Consider the following 18,898-nt stretch of genomic DNA (forward strand, 5'->3'; position numbering starts at 1 on the left):
GTGCGGTTTCATCTGCCGATCCCATTGTCGTCGCAACACCATGGCCCTTTGGCTGAGAGCTGCCATTATGGAAGACTCTTTCTGGCGATCCGACACCGTGTTCGCCAGTCACTACCTGCGAGATGTTAGGAAACGTGTAAGGAACGCACAGCTATGGCCTTTAGTGGTGGCCCGTGATAGGGTTGTCCTCTCACCTAGTTGAAACAACTTCTTCTTCAGCAAGACTTCACACAGCTCTTCTTTCTGTCAGCAGATGCATTAAGGAGTAATGCAAGATAAGTATACAAATATAAAAGTTATCTAAGATTTTACCAGTTTTAAAATAAGGTCAATGTGATTACTATTATTGCATTTCATAAAGAGTAACCTTTAAACTTTTGATTACCATGTACCTTTGTAGATTTTGATCATAATCAGCACAAAAGTACACATATTAACAATATCTGAATCTGTTTGGCACTGAGGCGAAAATAAGTGACAAAATTCATTTTTAACAAGATTGTTTCTTCTGAAATCAATTTCTAACAGGATTTGATTCAAGATCATCATATTTCAGAAGTCTGTAGAATGATATTGTTATTATTCATATTCTTCCGGTTCATCTTCAAGATCAATTTCATTCTCTGAAATTTCCTCTGACTTTCGGTCTGGTTGGCTGGCAGTTTGACATTTTGCTCAGGAAGAGTGCATTTCTTGAAATTTGGACAAGAAATTAAGCTCAGGACACTCTACCATTCATCCGACCTTCCCACCATTGTCATGTGGTGATTGCATTTCAGCAATGGCTACAAGACTAATCCTCCATATGGCAGCTCTGACTGTGTTCTGAAGTCAGTCTGCATTACCTCTGTGAGGGGTGACTGGTGAGCTTCATCTCTTCTTATTTGTAAATAGCTCATATCTCAGTTTGTTCAGATCCTTGATAGCAGTCTTGGGGAATACAGCTGACTCGAAATGAGGTTGATAACTTCCATTCTGTTTCAAGTTCACTGAATGTGTCTTGCTATAGTGGAGAACTCTTGAGCAACTTCAATGCAGATAGTTTCCCTAGCCTGCAAAAGCACTCACTGAAACACAGCCTGTGAAGGCATGTAGCCCTTGTAGTGAAAAACAGACAGAATTACCTTAAGCTGATGCAAAAGCCTGGATGTTGAGGTACTGTACTCTGATTCTTGTTCCAGATATCATGAAGACCTTGACTCCAATACGCTTGTTGAACAACAGATACAGCACAATTACATCTGTGTCATCTGATACCATTAGAATAGTCTGGAATCCTTTGTTTTGCAGCATGAGCAGTGTGCAGAAATGTTCTGGTATCAGCTTTCTCTTGACAGGATGTCAGGTCAACTTCCAGTCTTTTCTCTAATGAGCTGTTCTCTTTTTGTGACATAAAACCTAATATTTGCCTGTGAATTGGAAGCTACCACTCCCTTCAAGGAAACGAGTTCTGTCGTGTTCTTGGTGTTCAAAGAGGAAGTGTGTCCACTGACTGATAAGCTGCTTTGATAGGATTCCTCTATACGGAACAGAAAAAGCACTGGCGGTTCCTCACTTTTCTCTGCATTCTTGATGGACAGTTCAATGTACACATTAAGGACAATTATTCTTCTGGCTGTTTCGGCTTCATTCAAAGCTATTGACAACAGTGATGATGCTAGGTCTTCAAAAGTCTTGTCAGCTTCCATCTTCTGAACAATAGCCATGCCATCTAGCACAAAGGCTAATCAACTCGTACTAATCTCCTCAACAAAAGGAACACCTTTCTGTAATTCTTTGGCAAGTGATAATTTTGTAGTCTTCATTAGCTGTCCATCAGATGTTGCTAAGGAACAAGGGAGTGGTCCAAGTGGAAATTTGTGCACTGATCTCATAAAAAAAATTTACTACCGCCAATGCACCATGGCAACTTTATCTTCCTTCAGCTGTTTTAAATATTATAAATTTATTTCAGAAGTACAGTGACTCGATCTACCTCATAAATTACCCCCTGAGACAATACTGCACCTATACCGAACCCGCTAGCATCTGTATCAAGCACATAAAGGCCTTCGTCTTGAGGAAAAGCAAGTACTGGAGCAGTTACAAGACATTGCTGATCAAACTGATCAAACGCCTTCTCACAATCCTTAGTCCATTGAAATGGTTATACCCTTTCGAGTGAGCTGCACCATAGGAGAAGTGATATCCGAGAAGTTAGGTACAAACTGCCTGTAGTAACCTACAAGACCTAAGAAACTGCGAATATCTGACCGGGTCTCCGGTCTAGGCCAACTTTTGACAGCTTCTACCTTTTCTGGACTACATCTAATACCATTGGCTGAGACTGTGTATCCTAGAAAAGCAACTTCAGGTTGAAAGAGCGTACACTTTTTAGGTTTGAGTTTCAAATTAGCTTGTCTAAACTGAATGAAAACTAACCTGAGATTGTTTAAAGCGGACTGAAAATCTGACCCAAAAACGATGACATCTTCAAGGTAACACAGACACTTTTTCCACTTTAATTTTCCCAGTACCCTGTCCATCAATCTCTCGAAAGTAGCTGGAGCGTTAGTGAGTCCAACCAGCATGACATTAAACTGATGGAGTCCGACATGAATAGCGAAAGCAGTTTTATGCTTATCTTTCGGATCCATTTTGACTTGCCAATATCCGCTAGCTAAGTCAAGGGTACTAAACCAATGACAACCACCTAACGTTTCAAGTGTTTCATCTATTCGGGGGAGAGGATAGGCATCTTGTAGAGTGACATCATTCAATTTTCTAAAATCAATACAGAACCTGCAGGATCCATCTTTTTTGGTTACTAGACAAACAGGAGCAGACCAAGGACTACTACTAAACTCTATAATGTTCTGTTGCAACATCTTGTCAATTTCCTCCTCTACTAACTGTTTCTTAGTTAAAGGAACCCTCCTAGCAGGTAATTTGATAGGGGTTGCTCCACCAGTATTGATGGTATGCGTAATCTCATCTGTCTGCCCCAACAAACCATCTTCACTGACGAAAACATCCTGAAATTCTCCCACTAAATCAGAAACAGACTGTTTTTGGCTTTCTGAAAGATCAGTGGAACAGCGATCAACCAGTGACTGCAAGTGACTAGGTAAGCCCTGGCCTTCAGCGTTAGCGGTAGTAACATCCTCAGCCGCAACCACCTGCTCTACCATGCCAACTGTACCCATTACAGATGAACTATCTATGGTTACCCTCTTGCTATTCATATTCAGCACTGAAATGACTACAACATCCTTGCCAGGTTGGACTAGACTCCTAGCCACAAAAATTCCCTTGTTTCTCCACTAATTGTTTGGCTCAACCAAACCCGAATTAGCACCATATGAACCGTCAACAGTACATTTGACTAATTTCTCAGAATTCTCAGGAACAGTAACCTTATCAATAATTCTGACCCGTGCACAATTGCTTGTGTTCAATTTGTACAACTTGAGCCTACCTCTAGATGTAGACAGTCTCTTTCGTCTCACATATACCTCATCATCATAATCCTCCAGGAAATCCATGCCAAGAATACTACTCATAGTACCCAAATCTGCAACCACAAACTCCTGTTGAAACTGCACGTTTCCAACACAAAACTCAAAACAAGCAGAACCATGAACAACTATACGTGTACCGTTGGCCGAAAAGAAATCTTTATGAACTTCCTTTAGCTTATCATCCTGTAAACCCAGTTTAAGGACATCATCTTGTGAGATAATCGAGACTGGAGACCCAGTATCCAACAACAGTCTTGAGGTAACCCCTTTCATCAGAACATCTATATACAAACATTTCTGAGGCTGCAAAGAATGCAAAACAATTTTCTCCCGTGGACTAGACATACCAGTCCATGTTGATGAAGATGGCTTCATCGGTTTCCCTACACCTGATGCTGACAAAGATAACCTCTCCCCCAACCCAACACCATGGAGTGAAGATTGCTTCACCAAGGGATCTACACTATTCCCTACCAACTTAGGTAAATCTACTTGCACTCCAATATCAACAGTTAAAATAGGTTTGTCTTTCACATCAGGTGAAGATAACTTCACCGGAACTACATCTTCACGTGGTCTACCCATCTGTCCAACATTGGCTGAAATCCCGGCCTCGATCGCAGCCCCATCTAGTTTCCGGATTCAGGTTTATTGGTAACAGACTGATCCGGTAAACCCAGCTTTGATAAGTAAGGACACCTATCATGAAAATGACCTGGTTGATTGCAGACATAGCAGGTATTGGGCCTAACACTACGTAAGCTACGTTTGAAACTTTCCAGACGATCATCGATCAACTTGGCAACTGCCTCAAGTGTCAGCCCAGTACTACCAACTGGTTGAACAGTTTGATTGATTCCTGCTACTCTAAGGTTTCAGGTTTCTTTCTCCTGCTACCATCGACAGCTTCAAACTCCATGGCGTATGAAATAGCATTTTCAAGTGTTTGGGGATGTGCAAAAGTGACATGTTTCCTCATGTCAAAGCTATGCAGGCCAGTTAAGAACTGATCAATTAAATGTACCTCTAGTGATGAATAAGTGCTGGTAGGGTAAGCTAAATTTGCTAATCTCCGGAGCTGATACCCATAATCCAAAACTGTTTCGTCATGACCTTGTCGACGATTTCGGAATTCACTTCTATAGGCTACATTACATTCTACTGACTCAATGCATTTTTGACCGCCGGATAACTATTGAGTTGTCCTAACGTAAGATTACACAAAATATTTTTGCTGCGCCTCTCAAACACATACTAAGTTGTTGAGCCTTTTCATACTCGGTCCACCCATTCCATGAAGCAACTTGTTCAAAATGAACAATATAATCTTGCCAATCCCGATGAGAAATGCTAGTCTTCTCCAATTCTGACTAAAACAGTGCCCGCTGTATTTAATGACCTTGCACTATCACAACCTCTGGGTCTCGGAAAATCAACCCTTGACCTATCCTGTGACATCCCTGGTGTACTGAAATGAACAGAACGGCCACCCGTCATGATGCCGTCTGGAAAAGAGTGACCCAACAACGGATAATCAGCGTTCTGATGTGCCGGTGTGTTATAGCCTGACCCCAAATATGTATCCCTGCCAGCTTGCCCACTCCTTAAACGGACAGCATCTCCTACAAACGGTAGAAGTGTGTACGGTGTAGATGTAGGATACGTATTTTGCTGAGGGGGTGGTAACTCACTTGTCAAATCAATAAGTGGTTCCTGTGCATTAACACCGGCACTATCAAGACAAAACTGACCAATTTAAACCTAAACCTTCAGTCATATTTTCACTTGAATTTTAACTTTACAGAAACAGACTATAACTAGAAATTGAAAAATATAACCCGATCCTGGTCTCAGCACCAAATCTGTAATAGGCGCCCTCTAAAGCCTGTAAAAAGGCGCCCAGTGACAGTAGACTTATAAATATTTTTGACAAAAGGTCAGATGTTATACTGCGGTATTTTGCGTTGTGTTCTCTTCTCCCTGGGCAGTATTCTTATGTCTCTACGTTCTAGGAGGCTCCTGACCAGGTTATCAATTCTAATCAGAAAGAAAACATGAAGAACGGAGTTAGGTTTAAAGTTTATTTAACAAAACAAAACAACAGGGGCAAAATCCTAACCTTTTCTATTCCCTACGTTATTTTCCCCTTTCCCTACCTACTTAAACCTATTCAACCGTATAACTAAACTTGTACTATTAACCACCCGTCTAACTTAACTCCCAAAAGTAAAACGTCTATAAACAAACCTATTCAATCACTACTCTACTTTTCCCCCACCCATACATCTTAATCTAACACCTCAATGAAAGCCCTAAAATAATAATGAATGATCCTAATTCAGGACGCGGGAGTCGACCGTGCTTTCCAGGTACTGGTGAGTGACGACTGACGATTCCCTACCCAGGGTAGGCTTATAAAGCCAACACGCGGACCATGTGACCAGGAAAACAGACACAACCAATGAACACGCTCCTTACATCTCGGCTCTCTCAATCATGGCTTCCGCCTAGCCAAGCATGCAAGAAGCATGCCATCGTCACGTCTTCCCAGCCACTACGCCCGCGTGGGCATAAGCTACTACGCAAGGACTACAAAGATAGGTACTACGTCAGCCGTTCAACTCACCCTTAAACTAACCCACCCACTATGTTCTTAAATATATATATTTACCCACAATAACCCCCGGTCGACTACACATGCATGAACTGGTTGAGTGACTTTCTTTCATCAGTGTGAAAGGATTACCCAGAGAGAAAGGATTAAAATCCTAAAGATATCCTATCTTTATGGTATAAGTATCCACAACTAATTTCCTCTAATGATAAACTGTTTCCTTTGGTTTCCCCAAAGCAGTAAGACGAGTTCTATGGATGAACAACTTCTTTATTACGATTAGTGTGACGTTTCGGTGTAGATCCTAACACCTTTATCAAGCAAGTGACGACACCTTTGTCATTCTCCAACCTGACCATGACCCCAAGACCCTCCTCAACCACCTGAATGCCCAACATCCCAGGATGCAGTTCACTATGGAAGAAGCTGACAGACAACTACCATTCCTAGATGTAAGAGTGCAGAAAGACTCCGATAACAAACTCCACACCAGTGTCTATCGTAAACCAACCCATACGGATCAGTTTCTGCACAATTCCTCTAACCATCCACCACAAATCTGTTCCACGCCACAACAGCTACAAACTGAACCAAACCACCTCCGCCATGTATTCAATAACTTCAACAATTATCCTACCAGCCTAGTTGAACAAACAATCAACAGCATCCTCAGCCCCAGAGAGCGGCCTCCACGACAACACACAGCCCCGCCCGTTTGTCATCAGTCTTCCCTACATAGGAACAGCCAGCCACCAGATCTGCAGACTGCTCAAACACCACGCCAACATTGATACAGTATTCCAGAGAGGCAGGACAATCCAGAACATCCTCCGTGCCAATGGCCCCCTACATCAAAGAAAGAAGACCCAGCTGGTGCCGTATATCACATACAATGTGACTGTGGCGACTCCTATGTAGGAGAAACATCCAGGCCCCTACCCATTAGAACAAGACCTCAGTACAAAAAAATGACTCAAAATCAGCCATCTCTGACCACACCCAAACCCACCCCCACCACAACATCCAGTGGAACAACATCAAGATCCTGGCCAACAATCAATCAGACTACAAAATCAGGAAACTCCTAGAAGCCATCTACATCAAAAGGATCCAGCCAGCAATGAACAGAGACCAAGGCTATTACATCCCGCCTGCTTACCATCACCTAATTGCTAAATCCCTATTTCAATCCAATTAATCCACTGGCTTCCATCATCTCTATCAGTCTGCTTGTTGACTCTGTGTTCATTAGCCACCCACTGGCTTCCAATTATCTTAATCAGCTCTCTGTGTCCATCAATCATTTACTGTATAAACTTTGATGTTAATAAGTATATATACCTATGTTGTTTAGCACACAGAAAAAAAACGCTAAATTCCCTGAAGCCCCCAAACACATATCCTTCGGAGCCCACACCAACTTAGAAGTCAAACCCTATATAAAGCAGGTTAAGCAATGTTCAAAGTGCCTCAAATACAACCACACTGCTTCCCAATGCACATACCCTAAAACTAAATGCAGGCCAACAAACACATAAACATAGAAACGGCTAAAATCCAAACACGAAAATTTGCTACACCTGCATCTAAACCACTCCTCCCTACACCACACCCAAACACCATCCCACAAACAAACACCACACCCATAACCGACAGCTCTGTCTGGGACCACTACCAAGAAACCGCACCCACCTCACACACACAAGCAGCCACTCAACCAGCCACGAACCCTCCCAAAACATCAACCCCCGCATGCAAAACAAACCTCAAAATGACCACCACAACACGACCCTCATCCAAGCACCCTACAGCCCATATGGCAACAACACTCTCCCACAAGCAAGCACAACAACAAAACACAAACACTAAGAAAACATCAGCTACACCCATCCCGCCAACACCTTCACAACCCTCCACATCACATGCCTCCCCCATGGAAACTCAACCAGCAAAACCTAATCCAACCCATGACGAAGATTTCTCCACTACTGAGGAAACAATAGACACTACTCCAACTAAAACAAACCAAACTTCCCAACCAGCCAACACCCCAAACCTAAATAACCTCACCTTACTCCTAGCATATATGCATAGTCAAAACTCACCAAAAGCTAGTATGGAATCCTTCCACAAAGTAGCTTTCAATCTAAAATTAACCGATCTTCCCTTCTTCCTCTTTAACCTCCATCTAAAAGAACTCACCGAATAAAATAAAAACTAAAAACTAAATCACCAATCACCCGAAACCAATAATGGAAGGACTAAATATTTTTCAGTGGAACGCCAACGGACTCACCTCCCACGGCCATGAACTAAAAACTAAATTTAAACTAAATAAAGGCCCTCACATTGCTTGTATACAGGAAACCAAATTCTCAAAAAAATCCAAATTCACACTACCTAACTACAACTCAGTTAGAACTGACAGAGCTAAACCGAAAACAAGAAGAGCCGCAGGAGGACTAATCATATTTATCAGGGAAGATATAAATTACGAAGAAATAAAAATAGACACGCCAAACCTAGAAGCCAACGGCATTAAAATCACATTAAATAACCGAAACATAAACATCATAAATATTTACCACTGGGCGGAACAAAAAGTCCAACCTGAGGATCTAAACAAACTACTCAAAATAAGCGATAAATCTACTATATTCCTAGGAGACTTTAACGCTCACCATCCTACATGGAGCATAGACGATAAAATAGATAATCATGGCAAATTAATCTCCGAATGGATAGAAACAAACGACCTAGTACTCCTTAATAGCAACCAACCCACGAGGTACGATAAGATAAACCAAAAAATGTCGGCTATCGACCTAACCATATGCACCGCAGATCTAGCCCAAAGCACTCAATGGGAAGTGCATGACGTCCCGCTAGGTAGCGACCACTTCCCCATAAACATAACCATAGGAAATACAAACGTACCAATCCAAACAGAAAACCAAGAACCAAAATTCCATTACAGTAAAGCTAACTGGGACCAATTCCAAGATATCTGCACGGAAGCTAACTTAAACGAAATAGAAAATAAGGATCCCGAAACCTATTGTAAAAACCTAACAGACTATATAAAAAACGCAGCCAAAACCTCCATCCCCTTCAAAACATCTAAGACAGGCAAACCGACGGTACCATGGTGGAATGAGGAAATAGAACAGACTAGACGAAAACGTAAATCAGCCTTCAATAAAGCAAAATGCGACTACAAATATTTAAACATAGCCCACGAACTAAACCACCAGGTTCAAAAACTAGTCCAAATAGCCAAAAGTAGAGACTGGAAAAAATTCTGCGAAGGTATAAATAACCGTACAGATGCCAGAACGGTCTGGCGCAAAATCCACGCCATTAGAGGCTTAAAACGACATAAAAAAACCCTAACATTAACAACTCAACCAACCCCGCCCAAAAAGCAAATAATCTCGCCAACCACTTTTCGGCCGTTAGCAGTAACAGCAACTTCAGCCAAAAATTCCAAGATAAACTTAAAACAGAAAACAAACCCACAAAAGAACCAAACAATAACAATCTAGAAATAAATCAACCCTACACAATGGAGGAGCTCCTCTACGTAATCCAAAACAGGAAAAAGGGCACAGCTCCAGGATTAGACCTAACCTCTTACCAAATAATTAAAAAACTCCCCCTAAAACTACTCCAGGCACTACTCAAACTATACAATCTCATCTACCTAAACGGACAGGTTCCTACTCCCTGGAAACAGGCCCTAGTCATACCAATCCCTAAACCTAATAAACCAGCTAATCAAGCTAACTCATATAGGCCAATATCCCTAACTTCAAACTTATGTAAAGTAATGGAATCAATGGCTAAAAATAGATTACAACATTACTTAACCCAAAATAACATCATAAACCCAGATCAAAGCGGTTTCACTCCTGGCCGCTCAACCCTAGATAACCTCGCCCGACTAGAACAAGATATTAAGACAGGACAACTAAATAAACAATATACCACAGGCATCTTCTTAGACCTCTCTAAAGCTTTCGACATGGTATGGCACGATGGGCTAATACAAAAACTTAAAAAAATAGGACTCAAAGGTCAGATAATAAACTACATCCAGGACTTCTTAAACAATCGTAAAATAACCGTGGGTATAGACCAAACTCTATCGGACCAATGTCCCCTAGAAAATGGCACTCCACAGGGCAGTATCCTCAGCCCCACCCTCTTCAATATAATGATAAACGATCTATTCGAGGGTCTATCCCCTAAAGTAAACACATCAAAATTCGCGGATGATGGAGCCATCTGGATCCGCACTAAAAGCATGAAAATGGCCAAAAATCTACTCCAAAAATCTCTTATTAAAATACAACAATGGGCTGACAAATGGGGCTTCTCCCTTAACTCAGAAAAAACAACAGGAATAGTATTCAAACATAAAAACATGAAACCCGCCTCCCCAATCCTCCAGCTAAACAATCAAACAATCAAATTTCAAAAACAAACCAAATTCTTAGGACTTATTTTCGATGAACATCTCACCTGGGATGCTCACATTCAAAACCTAACAACTAAATGCAGTAAAGACCTAAACACCCTAAGATGCCTAACTGGCTCTAACTGGGGAGCCTCCAAAGATACTCTCCTCTCTCTCTACATATCCCTAATTAGATCAAAACTAGACTACGGCTGCGCCATATACAACACCCTAAACAACTCTCTATCTAAAAAACTTGACTCAATACAATATCAGGCCCTCAAACTCATTACACGCACCCAACATGGCACCTCCTACACTTCACTTCAGGCCTTAACAGGAGAAATGCCACTAAGTCTACGCAGGGAACAGCTAAGCTTAAATTTCTGGGCCGCGTCCCAATCAAACCCTCTCATCCAAAACTTAATAAACCAAAACATCAGCCCTAAAAACCAAGCTCTAGCTCGTAAACACCCCTTACTTACCCCAATATCCCAAAGAATAACAAACTACCTAAATGAACAAATTAAAAATCTTAAACAAAACTGCAAACAATCAAATATCTTCACCCCTAAACTTAAAATACCCAAAATAGACACAACACTAGCTAGCCAAATAAATAAACAAACCGACCCAAACATAGCTAAAACTACCACACTAGCATACATACACAAAAATTGGCCAAATTGGTGTCACATTTACACGGACGGATCCTCAGATCCGACCTCCAAACACACGGGTTTCGGAGTCCATACCACACAACCAACTAAAACCACACAATCCTTCCGACTCCCAAATAACCAATCAATATTCACGGCAGAACTAATGGGCATGGCCTCAGCCCTCCACAATCAAGAATCCAAAAACCACCAAAAAATCCTAATACTTACTGACTCCCTAAGTGGACTACAAGCCCTCCAAAACAAAAATACCAAAAACCGACCTAAATTAATAAATCAAATACTTAAAAGCTCCAACGACCTAACAAAAGCAGGCAAACAAATAACCTTCTTGTGGATACCCGCCCACGTAGGAATATACGGTAATGAAAACGCCGATAAAGCAGCTAAACTATCCCTCAAAATCCCAGAAATAAGCTTAAACTTACCCATCTCAAAATCAGAAATTAAAAGTGTAAACAAACAAAAAATCACAAAAAAATGGCATAACCTATATCTAAACTCAAATAGCCAAATCAAAAGAGTGCTCAGCAAACCACTAACCAAACCAAAAATTCTCCATCCATCAAAAAAAAATCGACTGAGTAATCACTAAACTCCAAACAGGACACACCAACCTAAATAACCACCTAAAATTTTTAAAAAAACACACTACAGGTAACTGCCCACACTGCAAACAACCAGAAACCCCAGAACACGCACTCATCAACTGCACACACTACCTAACACATCGAACCGCATTACAAACCACCCTCAATCTAAACAAGGCTCTCACTCTAGAAGCAATACTAAACCCACAAAATAAACTAGAAAACTTCAAGGCCTTAGGCGTATTCTTAATAAAAACGGAACTAATAAAACGCATCTAAAACCATAATAACCTACCAAATCAAAATCACACAAACAAACAATCATCCACCATACCCAGCTCCCTTAGTTCTCCTCCCCAACCCCATCAGCATATATTCCAAATCTCAAAATTCCCAAATTCTATATAAGCAACCCCTAAAGCCCCCTCTTGGGTTGTACAGACCACCCTCGCCCCTTTCGGAAACACATTAAATGGCCTGGCCGGGCCCGTGTGCGAAATACGCATCAGTCGGAAAGCGCACGTTAAATCTCCAAAGTAAGTAAGTAAGTAAGCACACAGAACCACAGTACAAACCACCCTCAATCTAAATAAGGTTCCTACTCTAGATGAAATACTAAACCCTCAAAATAAACTAGAAAACTTCAAGGCCCTAGGCGTATTCCTAATCAAAACAGACCTGAATAAGCGCATCTAAAAACTAATTAATATACCAATCCAAAATCCAATAAACATACAAACACCCACCTCACCCGGCTCCCTTAGTTCCCTCCTCCACCCACCTCGGCATTTATTCCAAATTTAAAAATTCCAAAAATTCAATATAATTAAGCAACCCCTAAAATCCCCCTCTTGGGTTGCACACACCACTTTCACCCTTTTCGGAATTCACTAAATGGTCTGGCCAGGCCCGTGTGCGAAATACGCTACAGTCGGAAAGCGCACGTTAAATCTTCTATATGAGTCAGTCAGCACTATCCATCACTTGCTTGATAAAGGTGTTAGGATCTACACCGAAACATCGCACTAATTGTAATAAGGAAGTTGTTCATCCATAGAACTCATCTTACTTCATCACACCAACTTTTAAATGCCACTGAAAGAAGTTATCCCTATGCAGTAGTACTCAATATGCGTATTGGGCAATTGTAAAAATCACCAACCCTAATGAGATTCACACCGGTCACTCCAGGTGTTAAGATTACAAATTCTATCTACATCCTGACAACATAGTAGTATATCTTCCTTTCCAATATCATCTTATGATTAAAGGTAAATGGTAGAGTCCCCCACAAAACAAAAAGTGGGGTGAGGGGAAATGGAGCATATTCCTACGTGAGATCATTACATAGGACATTAGTGGTAGTGACTGCCCTAACATAATTGTACCATCGGAAGCATAGATTTGGCGAACAAATTTAATTATATTTGCATTCACCTGGAATGACTCATATAGGCAATAATTACTACGAAAATTTCTGCAATCCACAAACACAATCACTTGATTAATGGGCGACCTTTTTGTTCCAAAGGGCAATAACTCTCCTTTTGAAATGATAAAAGCGACGGTCCAAACTGTCGCTTCCGGTCTGGTTCCCGGATCAATGCACGCTGCTACAACTACTGACATGTAGAGACGGAGCCAAGCTAAAGAGTTATCCTGTTGCACCTTCTTTCAAAAACGGTCGTTTACAACTGAATATTTTTAACTAGCACATATTTTGTAGTGATTATTAGTTTATAATATCAACATTTGTTGAGTCTTCAACTACAAGACGAAGTGTCACTGTGGAATATAGCTGGAAAAACGTCATGAAAAGTGGTATATTGCCATGGTATTTTCTACGTCAGAAAACAGCGAGGCATTCTGTCAGTCTGGGCTAACATATTGCATCGATGAAATAATGCAAACTCATTTTATTTATCAGCCTTTGTTATCTCCCACAAGAATTCAAGCATTCAAATCTCAACAAATACTACCATGGACTTCAATTTAATAAAACTAGTGATATGCCAACATTTGCAGCACACAGACATCTTTGACAGGCCTTTACCAATGATCTATATAGATCTAGTAAGTATACATCCGTGCCTTTACAAATATTTTAAGAAGAAATAACGTTCAAAATAATAAAACAACTGATTTTAAATGTTACTTTTTATATCAAAATTAAAGTTGCATCTGAATATTTAAATTTATATTATTTTTTTAGCTCACCGCATGAGATGGCGACTTAGGGCACTTAAGCGGTTGTTGTCGGCATGGGTACTACAGATATGTACCCCAGGAATGTTTCTGTGTACAGAAATGTATCCAAGACAAAATCAGAAGGCCCAGGTTCGATTCCCCACAAATGTGTGAAGCCCATTTCTGGTGTCAACTGCCACCACCCCTCCACCCCCTGTGTGCTGTGTTATTGCTGGAATATTGCTATATAAAAAATCATAAAAGCATACTCACTCACTTTCAAGTCTTGACTATGTGTATCTGTTTTGTGTAATCGTATTTTATTTTTTGTCACATTATACATGACCCAGATTGTTGGTACTCTTCTTCAGGGTAAAGGCAAAGCCCCAACATACTGGTTAGTAGGAAAAGAAGGATTTGACAAAGAATTACCAGAGCCTCCAGAGCAAGGGTAAGTTATCTGCCAACTCATTCCTTTCTCCTCTGAGAGAAGGGCTGCTTTATGTTCAGCTCTCCCACTGAAATTGGTTTACTGAATTACACCTTTCTGAAAAATGTCGGAGACATGATAGATTCTGTACTTCCTGTATGCCCTATAGAATTATTGTGACACTGGCGATGAAGTTCACTCATCGAACTGGAACTGAGCATACAAAAGGCTTGTGTATATGCTAACTTGTGTATATAATTGAAATATAATGATACTTAATGTACATGATGTCTAAACTGGGATATCAACCACCATAAATCAAGACATTTGGGCTTAATTTACTTCAAATCAATATTGATATTTGTTATACCATGAATTTGCAGAAATCCTTTTACACGTGACTGACAAACATAAAATCTTAAGGTCAAAAGTTTGTGTATGAAAACATATCTCAAGTATTTAAAGTTGGAAGTAATTAAATTCAACATACAAGATCTATGGTGGCTCTTTTAAAAGAACATTCTCATCATCTCGCGAAACTTTGTCAAAACATGATATACAGTAATCTATGGTTATAACGAACTTAAAGGGACTACATAAAGCAATCTCATTAAAATCAGACATCAGTTCTCGCTACCCCTAAACAAAGATCTGAGGACATCCCAATACAGGTCACGTCAGAACGACCTTTCATCCGACCAATCAGTGTCGCTTACCAGATTATGAAAGTGACAGTCGGAATGTGATTTCTGATCATGCCGCCTCGAAAACTTTAACACAGGGTGTTCCGAACAATTGTTACGGGTTTAACGACTGTATCCATACAATCTAGAACATTTATTAGCCATTCCAAAACGTTCTTTTGTTCAGGTTTCAAATTTGTAATCGAGAATTTGTCAAAATCAGTTTCGAAGTCATTAGTCGCCATTTTGAAATTAGTGCCGTAAAGCACGAGAAAGCTGCCTTCTGATTGGTCATTCCATTCGTCGGTCAAAGTTCATGCAAGGTCGGTCTGACATGACCCGTAATGGGATGTCCTCAGATCTTTGTTTAGCGGTAGCGAGAACTAAGATCTGATTTTAATGAGATTGTACTTAAAGGGACCACTCTCTGCCATAAATTCTGTATTTTGGCTTCAGTCACACGAACCAATATTTTCAGATTTTCAACAGACGTCCCCTTCACTGTCAATTACACACACAACTTCTTGTTGCCAAGTACACTACTGCCTAGAAGTTCATTCCCCTTACACGCATGGGCAACGCGTTACGCAACCAGTGTGCATCGGGTTGGTCACGCGTGTGATACCCGTGTGCAACGCGTTGCACACGGGTGTGCACCCCGTCCGCCACTCGTGTGCAACGCGTGACACACTCATTAGAGGGGGAACAAACTTTTGACCAAAGGAGGACCCGTCTTAAGCTGAACCTGGAGGTGGTAACAAGGAGAGAAAATTTTGTTATCCTGACGAAAAATGATAATGCACATGTATTTCCTAATGTCTCCTTTCTTTATGTGATTTTGTGGGAATAACATGAATACTGTTGTGATCAAATAGATGTGTTTTGTTTTATACGACCATTGCTTCTAAATCCGATGGTGTTAAGAGAATACATGGTCCTGGAACATGTTATTGCAATTGAAATGCTTTTATTGTGATTTGACATTAACCGTCTGTAGTACGACTTTCAGTGATAATATGTATGAGGTTTGGCGGCGCATTGTTTTTATTGGACCCTAATTACTTTATGATGACTTGGACTCTTTATCACAGCTCCATAGCCGTGAGGCTGGAAAAGAGCAGCATGTAATTAATGAGGGTGGGTTATATCATTGAGGATACACTTGAGGGAGAGAATACTAATTACCGTACTACAGGAAGAGACCTGTAGACGTAAGCGCGGGGTTGTGTTTTAGCTGGCCGTTCGATAATGGCCGCCAGGAGAAGTGAGCCTTGACTGCGTCATCTAAAATAAATAATAAGATACAGCAGTGTTATTTTCACGGTCTGTTGAATAAACTCCCAGTGCAACGGTCAATGTATCTTCTACTTGATCCTTGATACATCATTTTGGCATTCACAATATATAGTATTTCAACGTACAAAAGAGCACTGATCTAAAGCAATTCCGCGGGAGTAGTTGTTACCTGTGCATTACTGTATTTTCTCAGTGAGTACCCGGATGATATAGCAGAAATCTAGACTTGTTCACGACCTGTGCTCGCCACTCGTAAGCGCATTTTTATTGAAAGTAGAAGGACATATGGTCACACTGATCAACAAAAATGAAATACAGTTTTTGAAATGTAGGTATATTTGTGGGGAGCATCGGTAATGGTGATGCAGTTTTGATAAGTCACTTGCTTGGTAATTGTGCGATCTTCGTGTACACTATTTTGACTTGCAACACAAAGTAAATATTTCATCTGCACATTGCTTATTTTACCGTGTGTATATGTTTACATTCAAAATGTAAACAGATTTCACTAAGGAAATGTATTAAACGACTAAATATTCAGTTTATTATACAAATTAACTGAAAAATATGTCCATCTTTATTAATATGATAACGAATTCCAAATATTTGTTTATGTTTAATATCATCACCAAGAACAGTTCTGTATTGTTTGGCTTCTTTTCTTAGCATAATTAATATATTGTGATGTGTTTAAGCTCTTTTGGTCGTCTTTATCATTTTTAGTCAGTCGGTTAAATAAATGAATGGATTATTCAGTCAATTTGTAAAATGACTGAAATATTTAGATATTTAATAAATTGCCTGAGTGAATCATATTTTACACATTGACTGTAACATATACACGCTTACAAAAGAAAATACTTGTGAAAACAACGTCTATCGCGCATCGGAAAACTTCCCAACCAAACGGAAAGGAACAAGAATGATTCTGTTCAAAGCTGCAGCGAATGAATGAAAACAAAATGCAAATATCATTATTACAACCTACCAAAGTTATAATGTATCCGGGAATATCAACATAAAGGAACAATATCCATTGCGTCTGCAGCTGTACAAAAATACTTATTCGATGTCAAATGTCTATGTGAGAATCAAATACTTTAATAATAATTATTTGGAAACAATATTTGGAATATATATGAAATATATTAAAATATTTAAATATATCGTTTTTAAACGTTATTTAAATGTATCGAATATTATAACCCGTGTCTGTTTCTTAACTGATCACTTAGTTTGTTTCAATTGTTTCACATAGGTGCCAAGTTAGCTGAGAAAGCCCACGTGACAACTATTTTTATAATGTCCACGGTTCTTAAAAACATACATTGAGTTAGATAACAATGAACAACCAGTCAGTGTATTATCGGTTACCCTTTGAACAAAGTATGTTGTTTTTACATCTGTACTTCACGCCATGATATGAGTGTATTCCCTAGGTTTAGTAACCCTACCTTCACATGTAAACACTTACTTTTGACATATCCACTGTGCAAGATAACAGTAATTAATCAATCAATGTATTTCCTGTTGATCCTTAGATGTCTGGGAATGATCAGTTGATTTACAAAAAAAGTAAATCAACTGATCATACATCTCTTGCTGGGCTGCCACGTGCATAATTCACATTCCACCTCACTTCAAACCTGGATTTAGATTAAATAATTACCCCAGGTACAAGAAAGACCAAATTTGAACCTTTATCCGGTAATCTGAGTAGTGCTACAACTGAGTATACATAATATAAATTCATTAACAAAGCAGCATGTGAATTACGACAAATACAGAAGTGTAGGGTTATACCAGAAAATGTGGATGACAACAAGGGAGTAGTAATTGTATCATCCACGCAATCCGAAATCCGCAAATGCTTTCACTCAGGGATACTTTTTTTATTATCAAACTGTAACAATCAGGGGTATTTCCAAATAACGACATCCGATGAGCTTTCGCCGTTATTTGTCTGTTTGTTTAGGCTGAAGAAATTAATTACCATGCGCCCTTTGTTGAAATCTTCATAGATCACGGGTAACCAATCAGTTTTCAAAAATGCGTAAGTTTATTTAGCTGTCCTTGCTGACTGGTAGCCCAGTCTCTTGTCACGCTCGGTTGCGTTAACGAGCAAATTGACTCACGGCAGCTAGTAAGCCCAAGCGGAAATCCAAAGGTCGTATTACCTGAAGAATCAACCTTCATTTGCGAAATATCTACTGCTCTCAAAATCAATATTTCTCCCAATACTAAAATTGAGAACTTTCTAACCAAGGATTACCAGTTGAAACTGGTCGATGGCTGAACATTCCCAGGGAAGACAGCCAGTGTCCACTCTGTGATTCTATCGCTGTGGGAGATGAATTGCATTATTCATTCCGATGTGAAGCTTTACACCAACGGCGATATGAACTCTTAAATAAGCAATATCTTAAGTTTCCAAACATTTAAGAAAATTATGACCACTA

The 18,898-nt window shown here is 40.0% G+C and overlaps 1 protein-coding gene and 1 pseudogene across 1 annotated transcript in view; one reads left to right on the top strand and one right to left on the bottom strand.

Moving 5' to 3' along the window:
• The window catches only part of LOC139448901 (retinal guanylyl cyclase 2-like), a 525,408-nt gene that overhangs the window by 463,622 nt on the left and 42,888 nt on the right, over positions 1–18,898 (top strand). The window contains exon 17 of the mRNA XM_071230419.1: positions 14,402–14,481. Within this exon, the coding sequence (XP_071086520.1) occupies positions 14,402–14,481 (80 nt within the window). The remainder of the gene's footprint in view (positions 1–14,401; positions 14,482–18,898) is intronic.
• Positions 4,061–6,512, bottom strand: LOC139447832 (uncharacterized; annotated as a pseudogene).

The sequence above is a fragment of the Haliotis cracherodii genome, unplaced genomic scaffold (genome assembly GCF_022045235.1).
Source record: "Haliotis cracherodii isolate W230 unplaced genomic scaffold, xgHalCrac1.p SCAF_7, whole genome shotgun sequence".
NCBI lineage: Eukaryota > Metazoa > Mollusca > Gastropoda > Lepetellida > Haliotidae > Haliotis > Haliotis cracherodii.